This window comes from Bipolaris maydis (genome assembly GCF_028858645.1).
Source record: "Bipolaris maydis strain C4 unplaced genomic scaffold PSV08scaffold_3, whole genome shotgun sequence".
Taxonomy (NCBI): domain Eukaryota; kingdom Fungi; phylum Ascomycota; class Dothideomycetes; order Pleosporales; family Pleosporaceae; genus Bipolaris; species Bipolaris maydis.
The window spans coordinates 1,317,141-1,332,899 of NW_027093859.1; the positions used below are offsets into that span (position 1 = coordinate 1,317,141).

Here is a 15,759-nt window from a genome sequence, read left to right on the forward strand (position 1 = left end):
TCTGCGCTACTCCTTCGCCAATATAGACAATCGCAAATATGGGCTCTACACCTGAGAAAGAGCCAATGGGCCTTGGTTCCGCTCCTCTTAACTTCATCTACTCCTGTTCGCTCTGCAGTGCTACCTTTGCCGATGTATACGAAGGCCACCATGAGTCCGTTCGCGGTCTATCGGATGGCATCAACCCGAAAGATCGCCTTGTGACGCGGCTATTCCTCGCAAGCTGTTGCCACGTCTTTTGCAGTAGCCATCTTGAGGGTGGCGGTAAGTGGCCGCAATGCCATGTAGAGCGAATGCTAATAATACCCAGGACCGCCTTTCCACAGCGACAAAGAGCGCCCAAAAGCGCCGTGTCCTGTGTGCATCAAAGAGAAAGACGACAGTGAGCCTCAGTTTCTGTACTCGATTCGTGGCTTCAACAAGAACGAATACGACCCTATGATACCACCGTCCTGGTTCACTGCGCCGCCAATTCGACTTGATGGCAATGGCAAGGAGATGGATGCTTTGCGTGTATTTCACTGTCCTGTGCACATACGAACACAAACAGCTGATGTCATGTAGTTCCAGTATATCGCGCTCATAAGGTACTGCCAAAACACTTATGCGACCCGCAAGCCTCTTGAACAAACCCTCAAGGAATCAGAGAAGAACCTTACCAATATGCGCAATCTCGTGGCTGAAGAGCATGTGAAGATGATCGGTTTACAAAATGAGGTGGAAAAACTGAAAGCGCAAAAGGATCAATTCGAAGCCATGCAGGCAGAGGTGCAGCGGCTACAAGGTATCGAACAGGAATTTGAGGAACTCCGCAGCCTCAATGTCAATGCACGAGATCTGAAGACTTTCATTACGAACAAGTCAGCAATTCGACACTACCTGAAGCTCGTTCCGATGTTGATGGAGTAAGTGAACCATGTTTGGATTGTGTATGATGTGCTAAGATTCCTAGGCAAAATGAGAAGATGCAAAAGCGACTAGCCCAGCTGGGATTTGCAATGCCTATGCAACCTGTACCGAACTTCAAAGGAGTAGACCCCAGTGCATTCGATAGTAACGAAACTCTCGCTCGTGATGATGACAGATTCTTCAATGGAGTGTTGCGAAAGGCCACTTCGAGTCATACTGTTGGTGGCAATGTACACGCATCAGACAAAGTGGGAATGACTCCCTCGAGTTCCCACTTACGGCGTCCCGGTAAACGGCAACGCCTTGACTCTCCCACTCCTAAAGACATGCAAGTCGATTGTTCCCCAGGTCGACGACCGATGCAGCCCCCAGCAAAGCCACTATCGAGGATGCAATCTATGCGCAACATATTCCCCATTCTACGAAAGAAGTTCACCAGTGACCAGTCCTCTACTTTGGCAGACGAAAACCCGGGGGTTGGCAAGGGTGTTCAGATGCACAAGGATGCGAACTGGCAAAGTGTCAACACTCCGCGACAAGAGATTCATAATGAATTCTATAGTGAGCCACCGTACATGTCAGGTGCTCTCCCCATGGAGCAAAAATCTCAACACTTAGGCTCCAGGAGTCCGCAACAAAGGGCCAAGATTGGCATGTATGAACACCAATCTGATTTCACATTCCGAGCATCCTCACCCGCCAAGGCGGAGTCTTATAGTAAAAGAGACCATCTGGTCCAACTACCTATTGAGCCGTCATATATTCGCCTGATGGATGGCCTTTCGTGCGAAGACGAAGTCGACCTGGGTTTGAAAGACCCGCGTGATCATGCTGGCCTAGACTATCAAAGTGACGGCAGTAACAGGCAAATGGGGTATGTGCATGAGAATCAGCCAATCCCACAAACCACACATGGACAAAAGTTCTGGAGTCCAAGAAATTTTCCTATGCACCAGTCTCCTCACGGATCGTCTACTTCTGTTGAAACTTACCAGCGGCCTCCACGATACAGACCGACTAACGCATCTACAAACAGACTGTACAACAGGCCAAATCTTGGCCGCGCCCAACATTCACCTAAAAAGTACCATCATCCAGGGAATTCAATTGAGAGCGTAGTAAGTCCATATTTTAGAGGGGGTCATAGCCAGGCCCAAATCTATTCGCCATCCGGATTCGCTGAACCTGAGGGTAGTTCAAATCATTACGCCGTCTATCGGTCTCAAAGATCAACGATGACAACGCCTCGAGCTACTTGGCTTGAGCCACGTAGCCTGAATGGGCTCTCTTTCTTCGATTCCCCCGTTAGCCCTAGGAATGAGAGTGACGGGTTGACCCGAAGCTACAATCGAACAGATTTCGAGCCAAATCTTCCATCAGGTTATCGCCAGAGCCGCCATTTAGACTCTAACAGACTTATCACCAAGCCAGAGACAGAGTGGCTGCAATACTCGAACAATGACGCATGTGTTTCTTCAGAGAATCGACCATCCTATGTCGGGCAACCGACTGGATATGTTCGCACAGTACCAGTTCCATCCTTTCAAAAGAGTCCCACACAAGATCGAATTGGGAAGGTATTTTCATCCATGCCTTCGGCCATCTCGGGTCGTTCTTCTCGCCGTTCACAGATTCCGTGGAAGAATTTACAACGGGCTGGTGTCAGAAGTAGCCAAAACGTGTTTGGCACTTTTTCCAGAAACAGACTCGGCCCTTTCTCTAAAAATATGCCTTCCGTATCTAGTCGGCGCAATATTGTGCGATGACGACCTCCGATCAGGCATGGAGTCTGGATAATCATTACTCAAGGTACGCATTGAGTGGAATGCGCATGGGAACCGTTTGCATGGTTTTGGCTGCGTTTTGCTTCTATTTTGTGTACTTGAAGGAGAAGCGGGATTACTACCACTCTGCTGGTTCAGGAATGCCGCTGAATGTTCGTCCTTGTGCTCTTGCAATAGATGCACGAAATGTCGATTGAAGAGAAATCTCTTTACTCTATCAACACTTTAGATACCCACTGGTCGACCTTTGACTATTGCCATGACCCGTCATTATGAGGGGCTATCCACTGCTCACCCAACAAAGGTTGCCCTGCCGCACAAAATATCAGTACCTCCACAAGCCCCCTCCCGCGCAAGTAAACATTATTGATGTCGCTAAATGTCCTGACAACAGCACAGCTAATCAGTTTTCGATGAAGATGTGGGCCCTAGAACAACGTGCAAATATGAGGTACCTGACGGCTTGCGCTTACATTTTGAATTGTGAGCGTGAATCGGTGGTGTTGCGCACTTGATCAATCAGCCGAGAGGAAACGTGATATTATCGCCTAGTACGAGTCTCATCTTTTCGTCAGCATGGTGTTGTCGCACGAACTGAATTCAGGACGGGTGTCAAGCAACTTAAACTTCCCGTTATAAAGCTTAGTACTCGTTTGGCGCGGCTTCTCCTCGCAATGTTGGGTTTTAGGCGGGATTCCCATGTTCGCAAGCCGACGGCAAATGAGCCGCTAGAGCAGAAACAGCAAGGCTCTAGGACGGTTAATTTACAAACAATCTGGCATGCAAGGCTCGCCAAAACTGGGAACCAGTGACATGTGCTCTGTGGCTTTGGTCATGGTCACGGAACAATCGAGACCAACGTTTCATAACCAGTCCTTAAATTACCACCCACTTATCGACGACCATTGTAATTGGCGCGTTGATTCGCTTCTGGATTCTCCATTATTTCTGCCGCTTCCACAAATCAAAGTGCTTATTTGTTCGCACGAGGTACGAGGCGTGACCCACATCTCCAGTCGATCAAAGCTTCTTCAATACGCTTTTGGGAAACCCAATTTGTATCCCGGCCTAGAGAGCCGTGTCTGCCATTCCGTACGCGTGAGTTTCATATTATGACCGAGCGAAATGAATTCCCATGAGGGGACGGTATGCAGCATCCCGGTCAGTAGTCGCCCAAGTGGTTATTTCCATTTCATATAGCTCTTTGGCTCTTAGTATAAAGAAGTCTCGGTTGCCCCATTTTGCTTGGAAGGCAACCATCACAAGCTTTTACCAAGACAGCTTATTTCGTTCCTTACAATGCTTTTCAAGAATCTTTTCGTTGCGGTCGCCCTGGCTGGCACCACTCTGGCATGCCCTCACCCTAAAGCCGCTGCGCACCCTAAAGCTGCTGCTTCACCTCAACCTGCCGCTCAGGCTCAAGCTGGCGGTGCAGCAGCGGCGGCATCGCCATCTGCATCTGCATCTCCATCTCCATCTCCTTCTCCATCACCATCTGGATCTCCAGCAAAAACCTCGGCTACGCAAAGCCAGTCAAATGGCAAATTGAAGTGGTTCGGCATCAACGAGTCTGGACCCGAATTCGGCGAGGCTCACATCCCTGGTGTATACAACAAGGACTACATCTGGGTCGATACCAAACAGGTCGACCAGTTCCTCGCACAAGGCATGAACATGTTCCGTATCAACTTCCTGATGGAGCGTCTGACGCCCAACTCGCTCACCGGCGACTTTGACTCCAACTACCTAGGCAACCTTACTGCAGCTGTGAAGTACATCACCTCCAAGGGTGCGTACGCCATGGTTCAGCCCCACAACTACGGTCGTTTCAACGGTCAGGTCATCAGCGACACGGCGGGCTTCAAGACATGGTGGACCAATGTCGCTAAGCAGTATAAGGATAACTCTCTCGTCGTGTTCGACATCAACAATGAGTTCCATGATATGTCAAACGATCTTGTCGTTAGTCTGAACCAGGCTGGTATTGATGGTATCCGCGCTGCAGGTGCGACGACACAGTACATTACTCCCGAGGGCACCAGCTGGACCGGCGCCTGGACCTGGGTTTCCTCTGGCAACGCCGCATCAATGATCAAACTCAAGGACCCGCAGAACAAGCTCGTCTTCCAGATGCACCAGTACCTCGACAGTGATGGCTCTGGCACAAACGCAGACTGTGTCAGCTCCACCATCTTCCAGGAGCGCCTTGTGGCGGCAACACAGTGGCTGAAGGACAACAAGCTCCAGGGTGTCATTGGAGAGTTTGGTGCTGGAAGCAACGCTCAGTGCCTTACCGCCGTTCAGGGCGGTCTCGACTACCTGGCTAAGAACTCTGATGTGTGGATGGGTGCCATCTGGTGGGCGGCTGGCCCATGGTGGGGCGACTACATCTACAGCATGGAGCCGACCACTGGCGTTGCTTGGTCGTACATTCTGCCCAAGATCAAGAGCTACTTTGGCCACTAAACATGCCAAGCTGGAGGCTTTTTCTGTGTAACAGACACACCTTTTGGGTGCTCACGATGAAGGGTACCCTTTTCTATTCTTGAACTGTATATACTCAGCTGGACTCTTTTTTTGGTTCCTTCTTCTCCCACTACTTCTTTTCTATGTAGGAAAAAAGATACGTCAATCTCGAACTTTGTGCATATTCAAAAAAGTTTTATCAATTTTGCATGTTTTTGTCATTTTTTTCGCAGGAAGATTTTAAGCACCGCCCTCCCTCTTCGCATATTCGTCCTCCATTCTTTCCTCATACTCTCTTCCTTTGGCACGTGCATCTTCCTCTTCAGTCACATCCTGGATACGTCTCGCGTCCGTGCCGTGGGAGCTGTCAAGCTGTCTACCGTTCACATCGGTGTGGAAGCGCTCGACGCGTGGAGCCTCACCCGGTGCTTGGTGGGTACGCTGCGTACGGGTACCACTGGGGTCTGAGTATGTTTGCTCGGATTTTGAAACGGTTTGGCCGTTGATGGTTGTGGAGCTGCTGGAGCTGGAGAAAGATTGGAAAGTCGATGAAGACATCGTGTGCTGTTTTAAGTGAAGTTGATATTTTCGTATATCACACTAGGGTATGTTTATGAAAGAGACTTTGAATTCGAAAGAATGATGATGAGCTGCTTGTTTTATGTCGCTAGGTGCGTGCTGTGATCTCATAGTGTGACGTCATAAGGTCTAGCGGCGGTACGGCCCCAGCAAATCGTAAAGAGCAGGCTGGGCTAGTTAGATGTACAATGGTATCAAGGCCAAAATTTAACCTTGGAGCCGAATAATTTAGGGTTGTATAGCCATAGTTCGCTATCGTTTGGCGCTCAGCAGAAGCATGACACTGGACAACGACTTGCTACTGTACAATATCATTTGGGATCAACACAGGCGCCGCAACAACCGCTTTCAGTATGTCGAGCTTTTCTACTGTCCTGTTATTCAAGAGGAGATAGCTTCTGGCGATAAGTGGTGGTGAATGCTTTATCTGGTCTATGGAAGCTATTACGTCTGACAGGGCATCTTCATAAAACCTAGTGATGTGTTGCAGGTCTTGAATACGCTCAAATTCTGCCAATATAGTAAAACAGTGTATTCTCCTCAACAAGACTTTATAAGGTTCAGGGCTTTTTATCTCATCGTCGACTTCAAAGCAGCAAATCAAGGCAACTATCGACCAGGGAAGTGCATTCCTTTTAAAAGCAAAGTACAATGAGTCCCTCATATGTAGCCTCAGTCACATTAAGGTTGGCTTAATAGATATCAGTCATACTGTCACTCTACTACTAACATGAATACCGACCAACTCAAGTCAAAGCTAGATGCTATAAAATGCCATTGGAGATGTAAGTTGCGGGAGCTATATTGATGTATAGCGCGTTGCACAGATGGTCATAGAAAGTAATGTAAATCTCCATTGTCATGTGTATGATTTTGGAGTTGTACTACGAATGCAGGGTATCACATGTCATGTATCACGTGATCGGTGCATGTATATGTTCAACATCTAAACCGATAGGCATCCTGCTTGGATCCCGTAACATGACACGTTTGTTGTAACTGGAGGGCCATAGCACTTGAGCCATATAACCTTTTAATAGCAATATTAAGTCGCGGGAGTGGTCCTGTCAGGCTAGCTAGGCTCGCCCCACATGTGCGCCTCGCGACCGCGTCCCGCCCCTGACAGGCGAAGCCGAGGACCCGGTGGATGATGGAGGGTGGACACCACACCTCCGTCATTCACCACCGCCCGCCCGCCATGCGCTTGCTTGGTGTGCCTCTTTTTGCTACCTTCTTGCAGTTAGTCTGTGGCAGCGACATTCCGAATGCGCTTGACTGCCATGACCCGGAGGAGACGGGCAACGTGAAGGAGTGTGCGCAACCCGTCGCCGACGTCACGGCAGTAGTTCCTGGATCGTCGTATATTGCGAAGATCAAATGCATTGACTGCCCTTTTGCCCTCCCGGAACAGGAGAAGGTCGAAAAGGCGGACTACCTGCTGGTATGTTGTTGGTGCTGTTGCTGGACGTGGCGTACATGTACTGACGTTGCAGTTGTTAAATGTCACCCTCACTCACGACAATCGCACCGTTTTGCTCAACAACCGCCCGCTATACCCTTTACCAACCATACCTACACCCTCGCGCTTCGACACCGCCCTGTACACCACCAACCTTTCTAACGCAGAGCTGTCCCGCGGCCTGAAAAGCCCAAACCCTTATTGCAACACTCAGGCTCGTGACTTCGACTCTGCTGAATGGTGCTTAAAGACTCCGCTTTGGCCGCAAATACGCCTGGAATTTGATTATCTATACATTGCCGAATCAACCCAGCATCAAAGCGACGACGAGCAAGACGATGCCGAATATTGGAATGTTTCACTAGATGCTATTGGAAGGTCGAGGTATCCCGATGATCCACTCTGGAAGTATGATGATCCCAAGCAAAAGATGCTCTGGATGCTGGTCAAGGGAATCCCGCTGAAAACGAGAAAGAGCCATGGCGGTGGAGGGAACAAGGCTGCTGATCCATTTAATGGACAGTCAGATTCTGAAGACAGGAGATACGAATACCAAATAGTCGACATGCGGCTCGTAGCTCGAGCACATACCTTTCCAGAAAACAAACCGTTGTCGCTATGGGGAAGAATCGGCCATTTCCTCGGAAATGACGTCTGGCAAGTAGAGGGAAGCCGCTTCTTATATCGCAAAGAAGAGTGGGGTCGCTACGGGAAGACAGGCACCCTGCGTGATATGTTTGGTGAACTTGTGCACTGGCAGTTCTGGGGCTTGTTCTGGGTCATCTTCTTCAGCGTTGTTGCTGGCCTTCTTGCGCTTTTTGGTCTCTTCAAACTTTTCAGGTGGATTAGGGCACAACGCGAACTTATGAAGTGGGACGGCATGGAGGACGTGTGGGAGAACATGAGAAGAGAAAGGATGGCCGAAGAGGAGGGTGCTCTATTGCATGGAGAAGCCAGGTACACCGACGATCCAGAAGAAGGCGGCAGTTCATCACGACCACCAGCCTATGAGGAGGCGATGAAGCCTTTGCCAAGCAAACCCCTCCCCGAGAAGCCATTACCTGAAGTTCCTCTCATTGAGACATGAGGGCGATAACGTTATAGTGAAATCTTTCTTCATTTACATTGGCATATACCCACTTGGCATTTGACATGTCAGCTTTTGTTCATTTCTGTTCCATCACTAGTCATTGCATCCTGTTTTTATCTATAGAAGTTGCGATGCGCATCCTTAGAGATAGCTGTAGATATCCTCCAATCAGCCTTACCCACACTGCACGATATTACGCGACATAATCTGCTTTCTCCACCTTTCGTTCCCCGAAGTACCCTGTTTTCTCCACCCCACCTCTGTATGACTAATACACACCTGAATGACAGTTAAATACAACATGTCCAAAGACTTGCAAAAGAATTCCAAGTATCTTTTTCAAGAAACACGTCTTTCTCTTGATACTGATTGAATTGAATCACAAAACAATCATGGTCAAAATTGCGGTAGCTGGAGGCACAGGAAGTATGCTGTCTCTCCTCGTGTCCAAAAATACCCCACTTGCATTTTCCAATTTTTACATCATCGTGAAATGAATGACATTGTAATAACGTCTCACCACCAGACGTCGCAACCTGCATGCTCAAAGAAACAATCGCCTCGAACCAACACGACATCGTAATCTTCACGCGCTCTGCACCCTCAAAGCCACACCCCTCCCCTAGAGTCTCCTACCTACAGGTTGACTACACCTCTCGCGATGCCCTGAAAAACGCCCTACGTGGCGTTCACACCGTTCTCTCTTTCTTCGTCGTACACCTCGACGTCGACAACATCGGACAGAAGAATCTTATCCACGCCAGCATCGCAGCAGGCGTATCCCGCTTCGCCCCCTCAGAATGGAGCATCGCAAGCAACAGCGGTGTACCCAGCTACGTAGGAAAAGACCACATCCGCAGCTACCTAGAAGACCTAGATGCCAAAGGCGAGCTAAACGGCATGCAATATTGTTTCTTCCAGCCAAGTATCTTCATGGATTACTTTGCGCACCCGTACCCGCTTGAACCCGATCTCATGACATGGCCTTTCTTCGTTGATTTTGAGAACAGGCGCGCGATGCTGCTGGACGAGGGAGACCAGCCGATTGTGCTGACGGCCATGCAGGACGATGCCGCGATTCTTGCAAAGGCGCTTGCGGATACGGAGAGGCCTTGGCCGAAGGTTGGCGGCATCGCGGGGTGCCACACTACTATTAATGAGATCATTGCACTGGGAAAGAAGTTGCGGGGTGGCGAGTGGTCGATTGAACGGGTGTCTGGTGCCGACATAAAAGCGTGGGAGCTCAAGACGAGTTGGATTCCGAAAATTTCGCACCCGACGGTGCAGGAAGATCAGCAAGAAGTCTTTTCGAAGACGTTCGTGGTCATGTTCTTTCAGGCGATTCTGAATGGGTCGTGGAATGTGAGTGCGGAATGGAATGAGAGGTTTCCGGATCACAAGTTTATAGGGTTGGAGGAGTATCTTGCCAAGGCTTGGGAGGGTAAGCCATAGTAGGTGTGTTTGGTGTCAAAAGTTAAGCGACGAGACCTTGATTCCAACTACCATGGGTGAGTGGATAACTATATTCCTTCGCTATATACCCCTGGAGGCACGTATCTTACCTTTGATTTCAACACTTGGAGGGGATATAGCAATCAATATGCGGCGCTTGGCATGATTCCTGTTTCTATTGCTTCGCTACTAAGTATCACCAGATCTCAGGGTAACCCTCACATCCAGCAATGTACAATCGCAGTTCACATGCGAATTAAGATAAAATTGAGTAAAACTTCATGGAAATTAATTCACAAATGCTGTGAGTAGCGCCTCTAACTCATCTCTTGATGTGTTTTATATAATACATAGTTCTTGGTTTCTCTACCAACACTTGTTTGAGCATACCGTAGATGCATGCAAATCATGGAGTTTTAGGTGAAGATATCATCTCATATGCCTACAGGGTCGAGCCAAAGCCATCATAGGCATCAACATGAGACGTCAAATAGTAGACTATTCTGGGAAAAATCTTCAGGGCTGGTGTCACCCCTGGCAACTTGCCAAAACATACATATGCACTAGCGCACACGCTCAGATACATAAAGTCTATCTGCCAGTTGCGGGAATTTTTCTGAGAGCAGAAAGGTAATAATAAAGTTTCCTGAATACGAAGTGCGGCGATGAGAACCAAACATCCCTACCAATATAATAAAAAACTGGGTGGCATTTACCAAGATGATAGTGTTTTTTCCGGATGTGTATCGGAAGCCACTGGAAGGGCAATTTCCCAAGATCTGCTCGACGTAGAGTTTCTCATGTCTTGGGAATAACAGCATTGCTATGATAAAGAAATGTACTAAAGTGGCGGAAGGCTCGGGCTGAGCGACATGACCCGGTGGTCGATTAATTATGCTCAATCAAGACAAGCGGGTGACATAAAGTGTAAATATATGCAGACCGTCAAGTCCTTGTTTCCGCCTTACCCTTCTCAAGCCTTTTCATGGTGCTAGCAGTTTTCAGCCCGATCGTACGAACATACATGACCAATAGTTCAAACATCACCCCGAGATGTTATTGGGCTCGTCGTTCCCGTGTTATATCGTCCGTCCAGCCACTCAGTTGAATGTCATCTGATCGCTCATCCGGCCACAACTGTCAAGCCCAAAGCCGATGTCTGCCGGATACGAGAGGTGGTCTTTTGTGTACATTTCTACCAGCATATCACCTCTGCTGATCCGTCATCAATATTCTGAACGTGCCAGTACATCATGAGACTCGTGAGAACGGCATATGCTCTCAGTCGCTGTAAGAGGACTGATCCGGGTGGCTGGATTCGAGAGGCCGTACTAGTCGATCTTTCTACGTTATACCACATATTGATCGAACACTAAGGAATCTGCGACTCATTAGCGTTTCTGAAAGGAAGTTCTAGCCTGGTAAATGCAAGCCCTGAGCTTCTACCGGGGCGATGGTACCTTTACAACCGCCTCCAATCCACTTGGGGGATGTGACGCACAGATTCGGCATCGCGTGATCAACACGCATATCTGCCCCGCAACTTTCTCCGTCTTGTACGACAGCAAATTCAAAACATTAAAACTTTCACGGAGTGAACCCGAAAGTCTAGGCGGCGGAACGGTTCCGTCAACATTGCTACTCTTGATATGCTCCTTCTTCTCGGCTGTGGTAATTCAGCATCTGACAACTAGATTGGTGTATGCAGTCACCATCCCTCCATCGCTTCTTCTGACTGCAGCCAGCGAGCTTGGAATACGAATATCTGGCTTTGTATAATGCCACGCCGCCCTTCCGCCCCACATAATACTCTAAGCAACTACCAAGCGCGGGGTATTCTGCAAGAAATGCTTATTTTGTCATCGTGCATGTATTTTTGGGACTACGGAACACTCGGCAACGGTGAATTACTGTATTTGGAAACCCAATGGTCTCCTACTCACTGACAAAGTTAGTGCCAATAGCTCTCCCGTAAAAAGTGACAGCAAATCCGACAGTGCCGCCGGATCTCACTCCTGGCCACCACGTCCCCCAACACCAGCCCTACTGCACGAATTTATACGATAGTCTGCTTACTACTAAGATACAGCGGTGTTTGAGTAAATGGCTTCTTCAGGATTCAATCTTGATGGTTAGCATCACGTACAATCCAGGGCCTTGCTACTAAAAGCCACATACTCAAGATAGTTCTGAATAGTAGCTTTGAAAACCAGGGACCATTTTCCAGGTCCCAGAACTTTTGAACCCGACCGTTGATCATGAAGAAACACGGCTCCCCGGAAACTTTCTTACTGCCAACAACCAATGACTGTGGTTTGCGTTACTTGAGGCCGCAACATTTCCGCCCGTATCCATCAGCCACGTTATCGAAGCCAGCTGCTCGAGCTTCCTGGACCCTTGCCACCTTGGACACGAGATTCACCAAATGCTTGTACGAGCATACACATTCTGACATCACGACCGTCGATTTGCCGTAGTGGATCATCAATGTTTGCTCTAAGCCCTAGCTGAGCATCTAAACCCGTATTACTGGAGAAGCCGGAGATACTTTGAGGGTTTTGTTATGCTTCCATCCGAGAAGCCAAAACGTATAAAGACCTCGCAGTTTCCGTGTCCTAATAGACATTTTTCAACATCTATAATATAATCTCTATAATAATTCCATTCCATCTTACACTATGAGATACGCCTTTGTTCCTCTGGCGCTGGGCCTTGGTGCCAACGCCCTCGTCGCTCGCTCAGGTACCCAGTGCTACACGCTCAAAGCATCTGGCGGCGCCCAAGGTGTCCTTGGCCAACTCGGCGATGGTCAGAATCGGGTTGGCGACAAGTTGCCCAACGGTTGCTACTGCCTATCCAATGGCGGCTTTACTGATTCCAACGGACGAGGCTGCATCCTGACACCTCCCACGACCCAATTCCAATGCGACGTCGGTGCTTCACCTACATCGGGCTTCGCAGTAGGATCCGACGGCAGCGTGACTTACAGCGGCTCCGCCACCTTCTACGCCTGCCCCGTCAACGACAACGGCGTCTACAACGTCTACTCACAGCCTGTGGCCAACCAGGCAAAATGCGTCAAAATCTCCCTCGCTGCCGCCGGCTCTTGCGGCACCAGCAGCACACCACCTCCACCCAAACCCTCCCCCTCCCCTTCCCCACAACCATCGCACCCCTCTGCGCCCGCAGACGTCTGCCCACTAGACCTCAACGGCGCATACCAATTCCCGCATCTCATCGTCCCCGTCAACGCCGACCACCCCGACACAGCCTACGGCACGCAGTACAACGCCAAGGCCGACTCCCGCACCTGCACCATCTTCAACTTCGACATCCCGTACTCGTACGCCGGCAAGAAATGCTCCACCATCTTCCTCTTCCCCAAAAAGCAAGACCTCCAAACCTCCGACTACACCATCTCCGGCTCCGGACACGTCTCTGTTTCCCGTCTCGCTGGCCCCGCAACCCAGGGCACCACGTGGAATAATCGGCCCAAGGACAGCGGCGCCAGTACCTGGTTCGATCTCACTCCGGGCACCGAGTGGTATGTCGAGTCCCAGGATTGTGCGGCGGGACAGACGATTGCGTATGAAATGTGTGCCGAGGGTAGTTTTGCGGTCGAGTATTTCCAGGATTATAATCCTAGTCCTATTGGCTTGTATGTGAGGGAGTGTTAGATGGGGATGATGTTAATGTCTTTTTTTTTAAAAATGTGGGGGAGGGGATGTAATCGGTAAGAGTGGGAAGAATGATGATGATGACGATGATGATTATGGATGAAAGTATGACACTCCTTTAGACTAGCAATCAGTAATGATATTGTACATATATTTTTGCCTACTTTTGTGCTTGTTTTTTTTTACGTATTGTACATGATAGACTAGACCGGGATACGTTACCAGCACCTGACGCTACCTTTTCTTCATCATCCACATCCTCAGCCAGCGTCTGCTTACCCTGAATCTGGCTCACTTCCTGATAGCGACAAGTCGAATTTACTATCAAACGCCCCACTCACACGTGAAGGGCGATTCTCCGCAATCCACGCCTCGATATCGTTCAACGCCTTGATCGGGTCACCGCGGCAGCCCTGAAGAAAGTTTTGAACTTGTGCTGGGGAAACTGTTCACATATTAGCCTCTCATCTCACCCAAAAAGATATTCACACAATTCCCCCCACAAACTTACAAACATTCGACGGCACCTTGTCCGCAAACTCATCCGCCCACATTGCAATTTGCGCAGCAGTAAAGCCCGAATTATATGCCATTGCAGATCTCCCTATCAGGCGCTTAAAGATGCTCTTTCCTGCGCTTTTAGTCATGTTGCCGAAATAGACTTTTTTGTCTATGCGACCGGGACGAGTGAGGGCCGGATCGAGGACGTCAGGGTCGTTTGATGTCATGATGAGTAGTCGACCTTCTTGCGAAGCGTTGCCGTCGATGGCGTTTAAGAGACCGCTTAGCGTGACTAGGTTGCGAGAGGATGAAGTTGACGCGGGGCGTTTTTGAGGGATTAGTTCTTCAAAGGCGTCTGTTTCGAGGACGTCGTTCGGGATGTAGCAATGCATTCGTTCTTCGCGCGCTGCTCTTCGTGAAGCTGTGTTTTCGCGGCCGATACCGGCGGAATCTATGTCCTCAATGACCACGATGCATTTGCGTGGAAGGCCCAAAAAGAGGCGATGGAGGGCGTCGTCACTGATGGTACCGTTCGATAGGCTAATGTGGTAAATGTCGCATCTCAGATGTCCTGCGAGTGCAGCGCTGAAAGAGCTCTTGCCAGTGCCGGGGGGTCCGTGGAAGAGATATCCGCGTCTGTAAGGAATTCCACAGTCGGCGAAAAAGGCTCGCCTAAGATTCTGTAAGTATAAACTGTCGATCCGGTCCGCATGATCAAAACGTAGGTTTAGGCACGGATGGGTGGCGTGGCATAATCCAAACTTACGACTCATCACTGTAGTAGTACTCGGCATCTCTGACGATATCGAATTTGACGTCTTCGTCCATGTCGATGGTGTCCAGTTTGCGGACGGCCTTGGATACGGATTGCCTATGAAAAGTGAATAATGGTACTCTGGATATGATCGGTGTGTCCAACATACCAGCCGCTCCCGTAGGGATCATTGCGGCTAATGCCTGCAAAGTAAACCGTAGTGGTGCCAGTAAGGTGCTTCAGCTTGAAGTCATGGCACATTTCCACAAAGTTTTGTAACGGTCTGAGACTCCATCCTAGAGTTGTGAGGGTAATGGCATTTTGAAATTGGCTTCTATCGTGTATTGCATTAGCAGATGTCAATGCATTATTCCGAAAGCTCTGAACACCCCGGCGGGAGAAGAAAAATGGGCGAAAGCCGATCCAGAAGAGTCGTGTACCAACGGGTGAGAGGCAAAAGATACCGTCATCCTTCTTGTGCGTTGACGCTCCCGGAGGAGAGGGCATCATTACAGGGGGAAATGCCTGATGAGAACCCTGTATGCCACCAGTGATGAGCATAGCGCTTCGTGAATGACTTTTTGTGATAACCTCTGAGCCTATCCAAGCGAGTATCTCTTTTGCCACAGGATCAGCTTCTGGGATAGTGACTTGTGCAGTACACATCCACATGAAAAAATCCTTCAGATACGTATAAGCTGGGTATAAGGCTTGGTATAGACCAATGAAAGCAAGTATTCTCTCCACCTCACCCATGCCACTGGGTTTAAGGCGGTACAGCAGGCGCTGGATGAGCTCCAAAATCGGAAATTGGCCAGTTGCGGCGCGCTTGAGATGACTGGGAACATATCCAGGAGTATCTAGTGGTTCAGGCCAGATCTGGTCATGTGATCTGAATGCAACGGAGGAAGGGACATTCCACTGACGAGAAGGCGAAGATATCCGGGGCTCCATGGTGGCCCGGCCGTAAGCGAGATTTTCATGAAAGCTTTCTTGTCGAAGAGTATGATGAGCGCTGCATATATGTACACCCCAGGGTATATGTAAAGCGGATATGAACTATCGGGAAGGTGAATGTACGTATATGG

General features: G+C 49.2%; 7 protein-coding genes across 7 annotated transcripts; 5 read left to right on the forward strand and 2 right to left on the reverse strand.

Annotated features, from left to right (window-relative positions):
• Nucleotides 1-38: 38 nt before the first annotated feature.
• Nucleotides 39-2,173, forward strand: PSV08DRAFT_368970 (uncharacterized protein; the record flags this gene model as incomplete). The annotated part of the gene is made up of 5 exons (XM_014219093.1): nucleotides 39-264; nucleotides 311-513; nucleotides 565-905; nucleotides 953-2,027; nucleotides 2,105-2,173. The coding sequence occupies 5 exons, from the start codon at nucleotides 39-41 to the stop codon at nucleotides 2,171-2,173; spliced, it is 1,914 nt and encodes a 637-aa protein (XP_014074568.1).
• Nucleotides 2,174-4,194: 2,021 nt separating this feature from the next.
• On the forward strand, nucleotides 4,195-5,344 carry PSV08DRAFT_275116 (glycoside hydrolase). Its single transcript, XM_014219092.1, has one exon. It carries the CDS (start codon nucleotides 4,362-4,364, stop codon nucleotides 5,157-5,159), a length of 798 nt encoding a protein of 265 aa, XP_014074567.2. The 5' UTR covers nucleotides 4,195-4,361; the 3' UTR covers nucleotides 5,160-5,344.
• On the reverse strand, nucleotides 5,279-5,739 carry PSV08DRAFT_275124 (uncharacterized protein; the record flags this gene model as incomplete). The annotated part of the gene is made up of 1 exon (XM_014219091.2): nucleotides 5,279-5,739. A coding segment is annotated over exon 1 (312 nt), but the record flags the coding sequence as incomplete, so codon positions are not given.
• Nucleotides 5,740-6,906: 1,167 nt separating this feature from the next.
• Nucleotides 6,907-8,476, forward strand: PSV08DRAFT_196994 (uncharacterized protein). Its single transcript, XM_014219090.2, has 2 exons — nucleotides 6,907-7,179; nucleotides 7,232-8,476. The coding sequence occupies exons 1-2, from the start codon at nucleotides 6,937-6,939 to the stop codon at nucleotides 8,282-8,284; spliced, it is 1,296 nt and encodes a 431-aa protein (XP_014074565.1). The 5' UTR covers nucleotides 6,907-6,936; the 3' UTR covers nucleotides 8,285-8,476.
• Nucleotides 8,477-8,819: 343 nt separating this feature from the next.
• Nucleotides 8,820-10,035, forward strand: PSV08DRAFT_275138 (uncharacterized protein). The gene is made up of 2 exons (XM_014219089.1): nucleotides 8,820-9,795; nucleotides 9,943-10,035. Exon 1 carries the CDS (start codon nucleotides 8,828-8,830, stop codon nucleotides 9,737-9,739), a length of 912 nt encoding a protein of 303 aa, XP_014074564.1. The 5' UTR covers nucleotides 8,820-8,827; the 3' UTR covers nucleotides 9,740-9,795; nucleotides 9,943-10,035.
• A 2,335-nt stretch (nucleotides 10,036-12,370) lies between these two features.
• Nucleotides 12,371-13,579, forward strand: PSV08DRAFT_217734 (ubiquitin 3 binding protein But2 C-terminal domain-containing protein). Its single transcript, XM_014219088.2, has one exon. The coding sequence runs from the start codon at nucleotides 12,418-12,420 to the stop codon at nucleotides 13,414-13,416; it is 999 nt and encodes a 332-aa protein (XP_014074563.1). The 5' UTR covers nucleotides 12,371-12,417; the 3' UTR covers nucleotides 13,417-13,579.
• Nucleotides 13,580-13,603: 24 nt separating this feature from the next.
• On the reverse strand, nucleotides 13,604-15,625 carry PSV08DRAFT_217738 (P-loop containing nucleoside triphosphate hydrolase protein; the record flags this gene model as incomplete). The annotated part of the gene is made up of 4 exons (XM_014219087.1): nucleotides 13,604-13,861; nucleotides 13,928-14,589; nucleotides 14,684-14,788; nucleotides 14,841-15,625. The coding sequence occupies 4 exons, from the start codon at nucleotides 15,623-15,625 to the stop codon at nucleotides 13,692-13,694; spliced, it is 1,722 nt and encodes a 573-aa protein (XP_014074562.1). The 3' UTR covers nucleotides 13,604-13,691.
• Nucleotides 15,626-15,759: the final 134 nt, after the last annotated feature.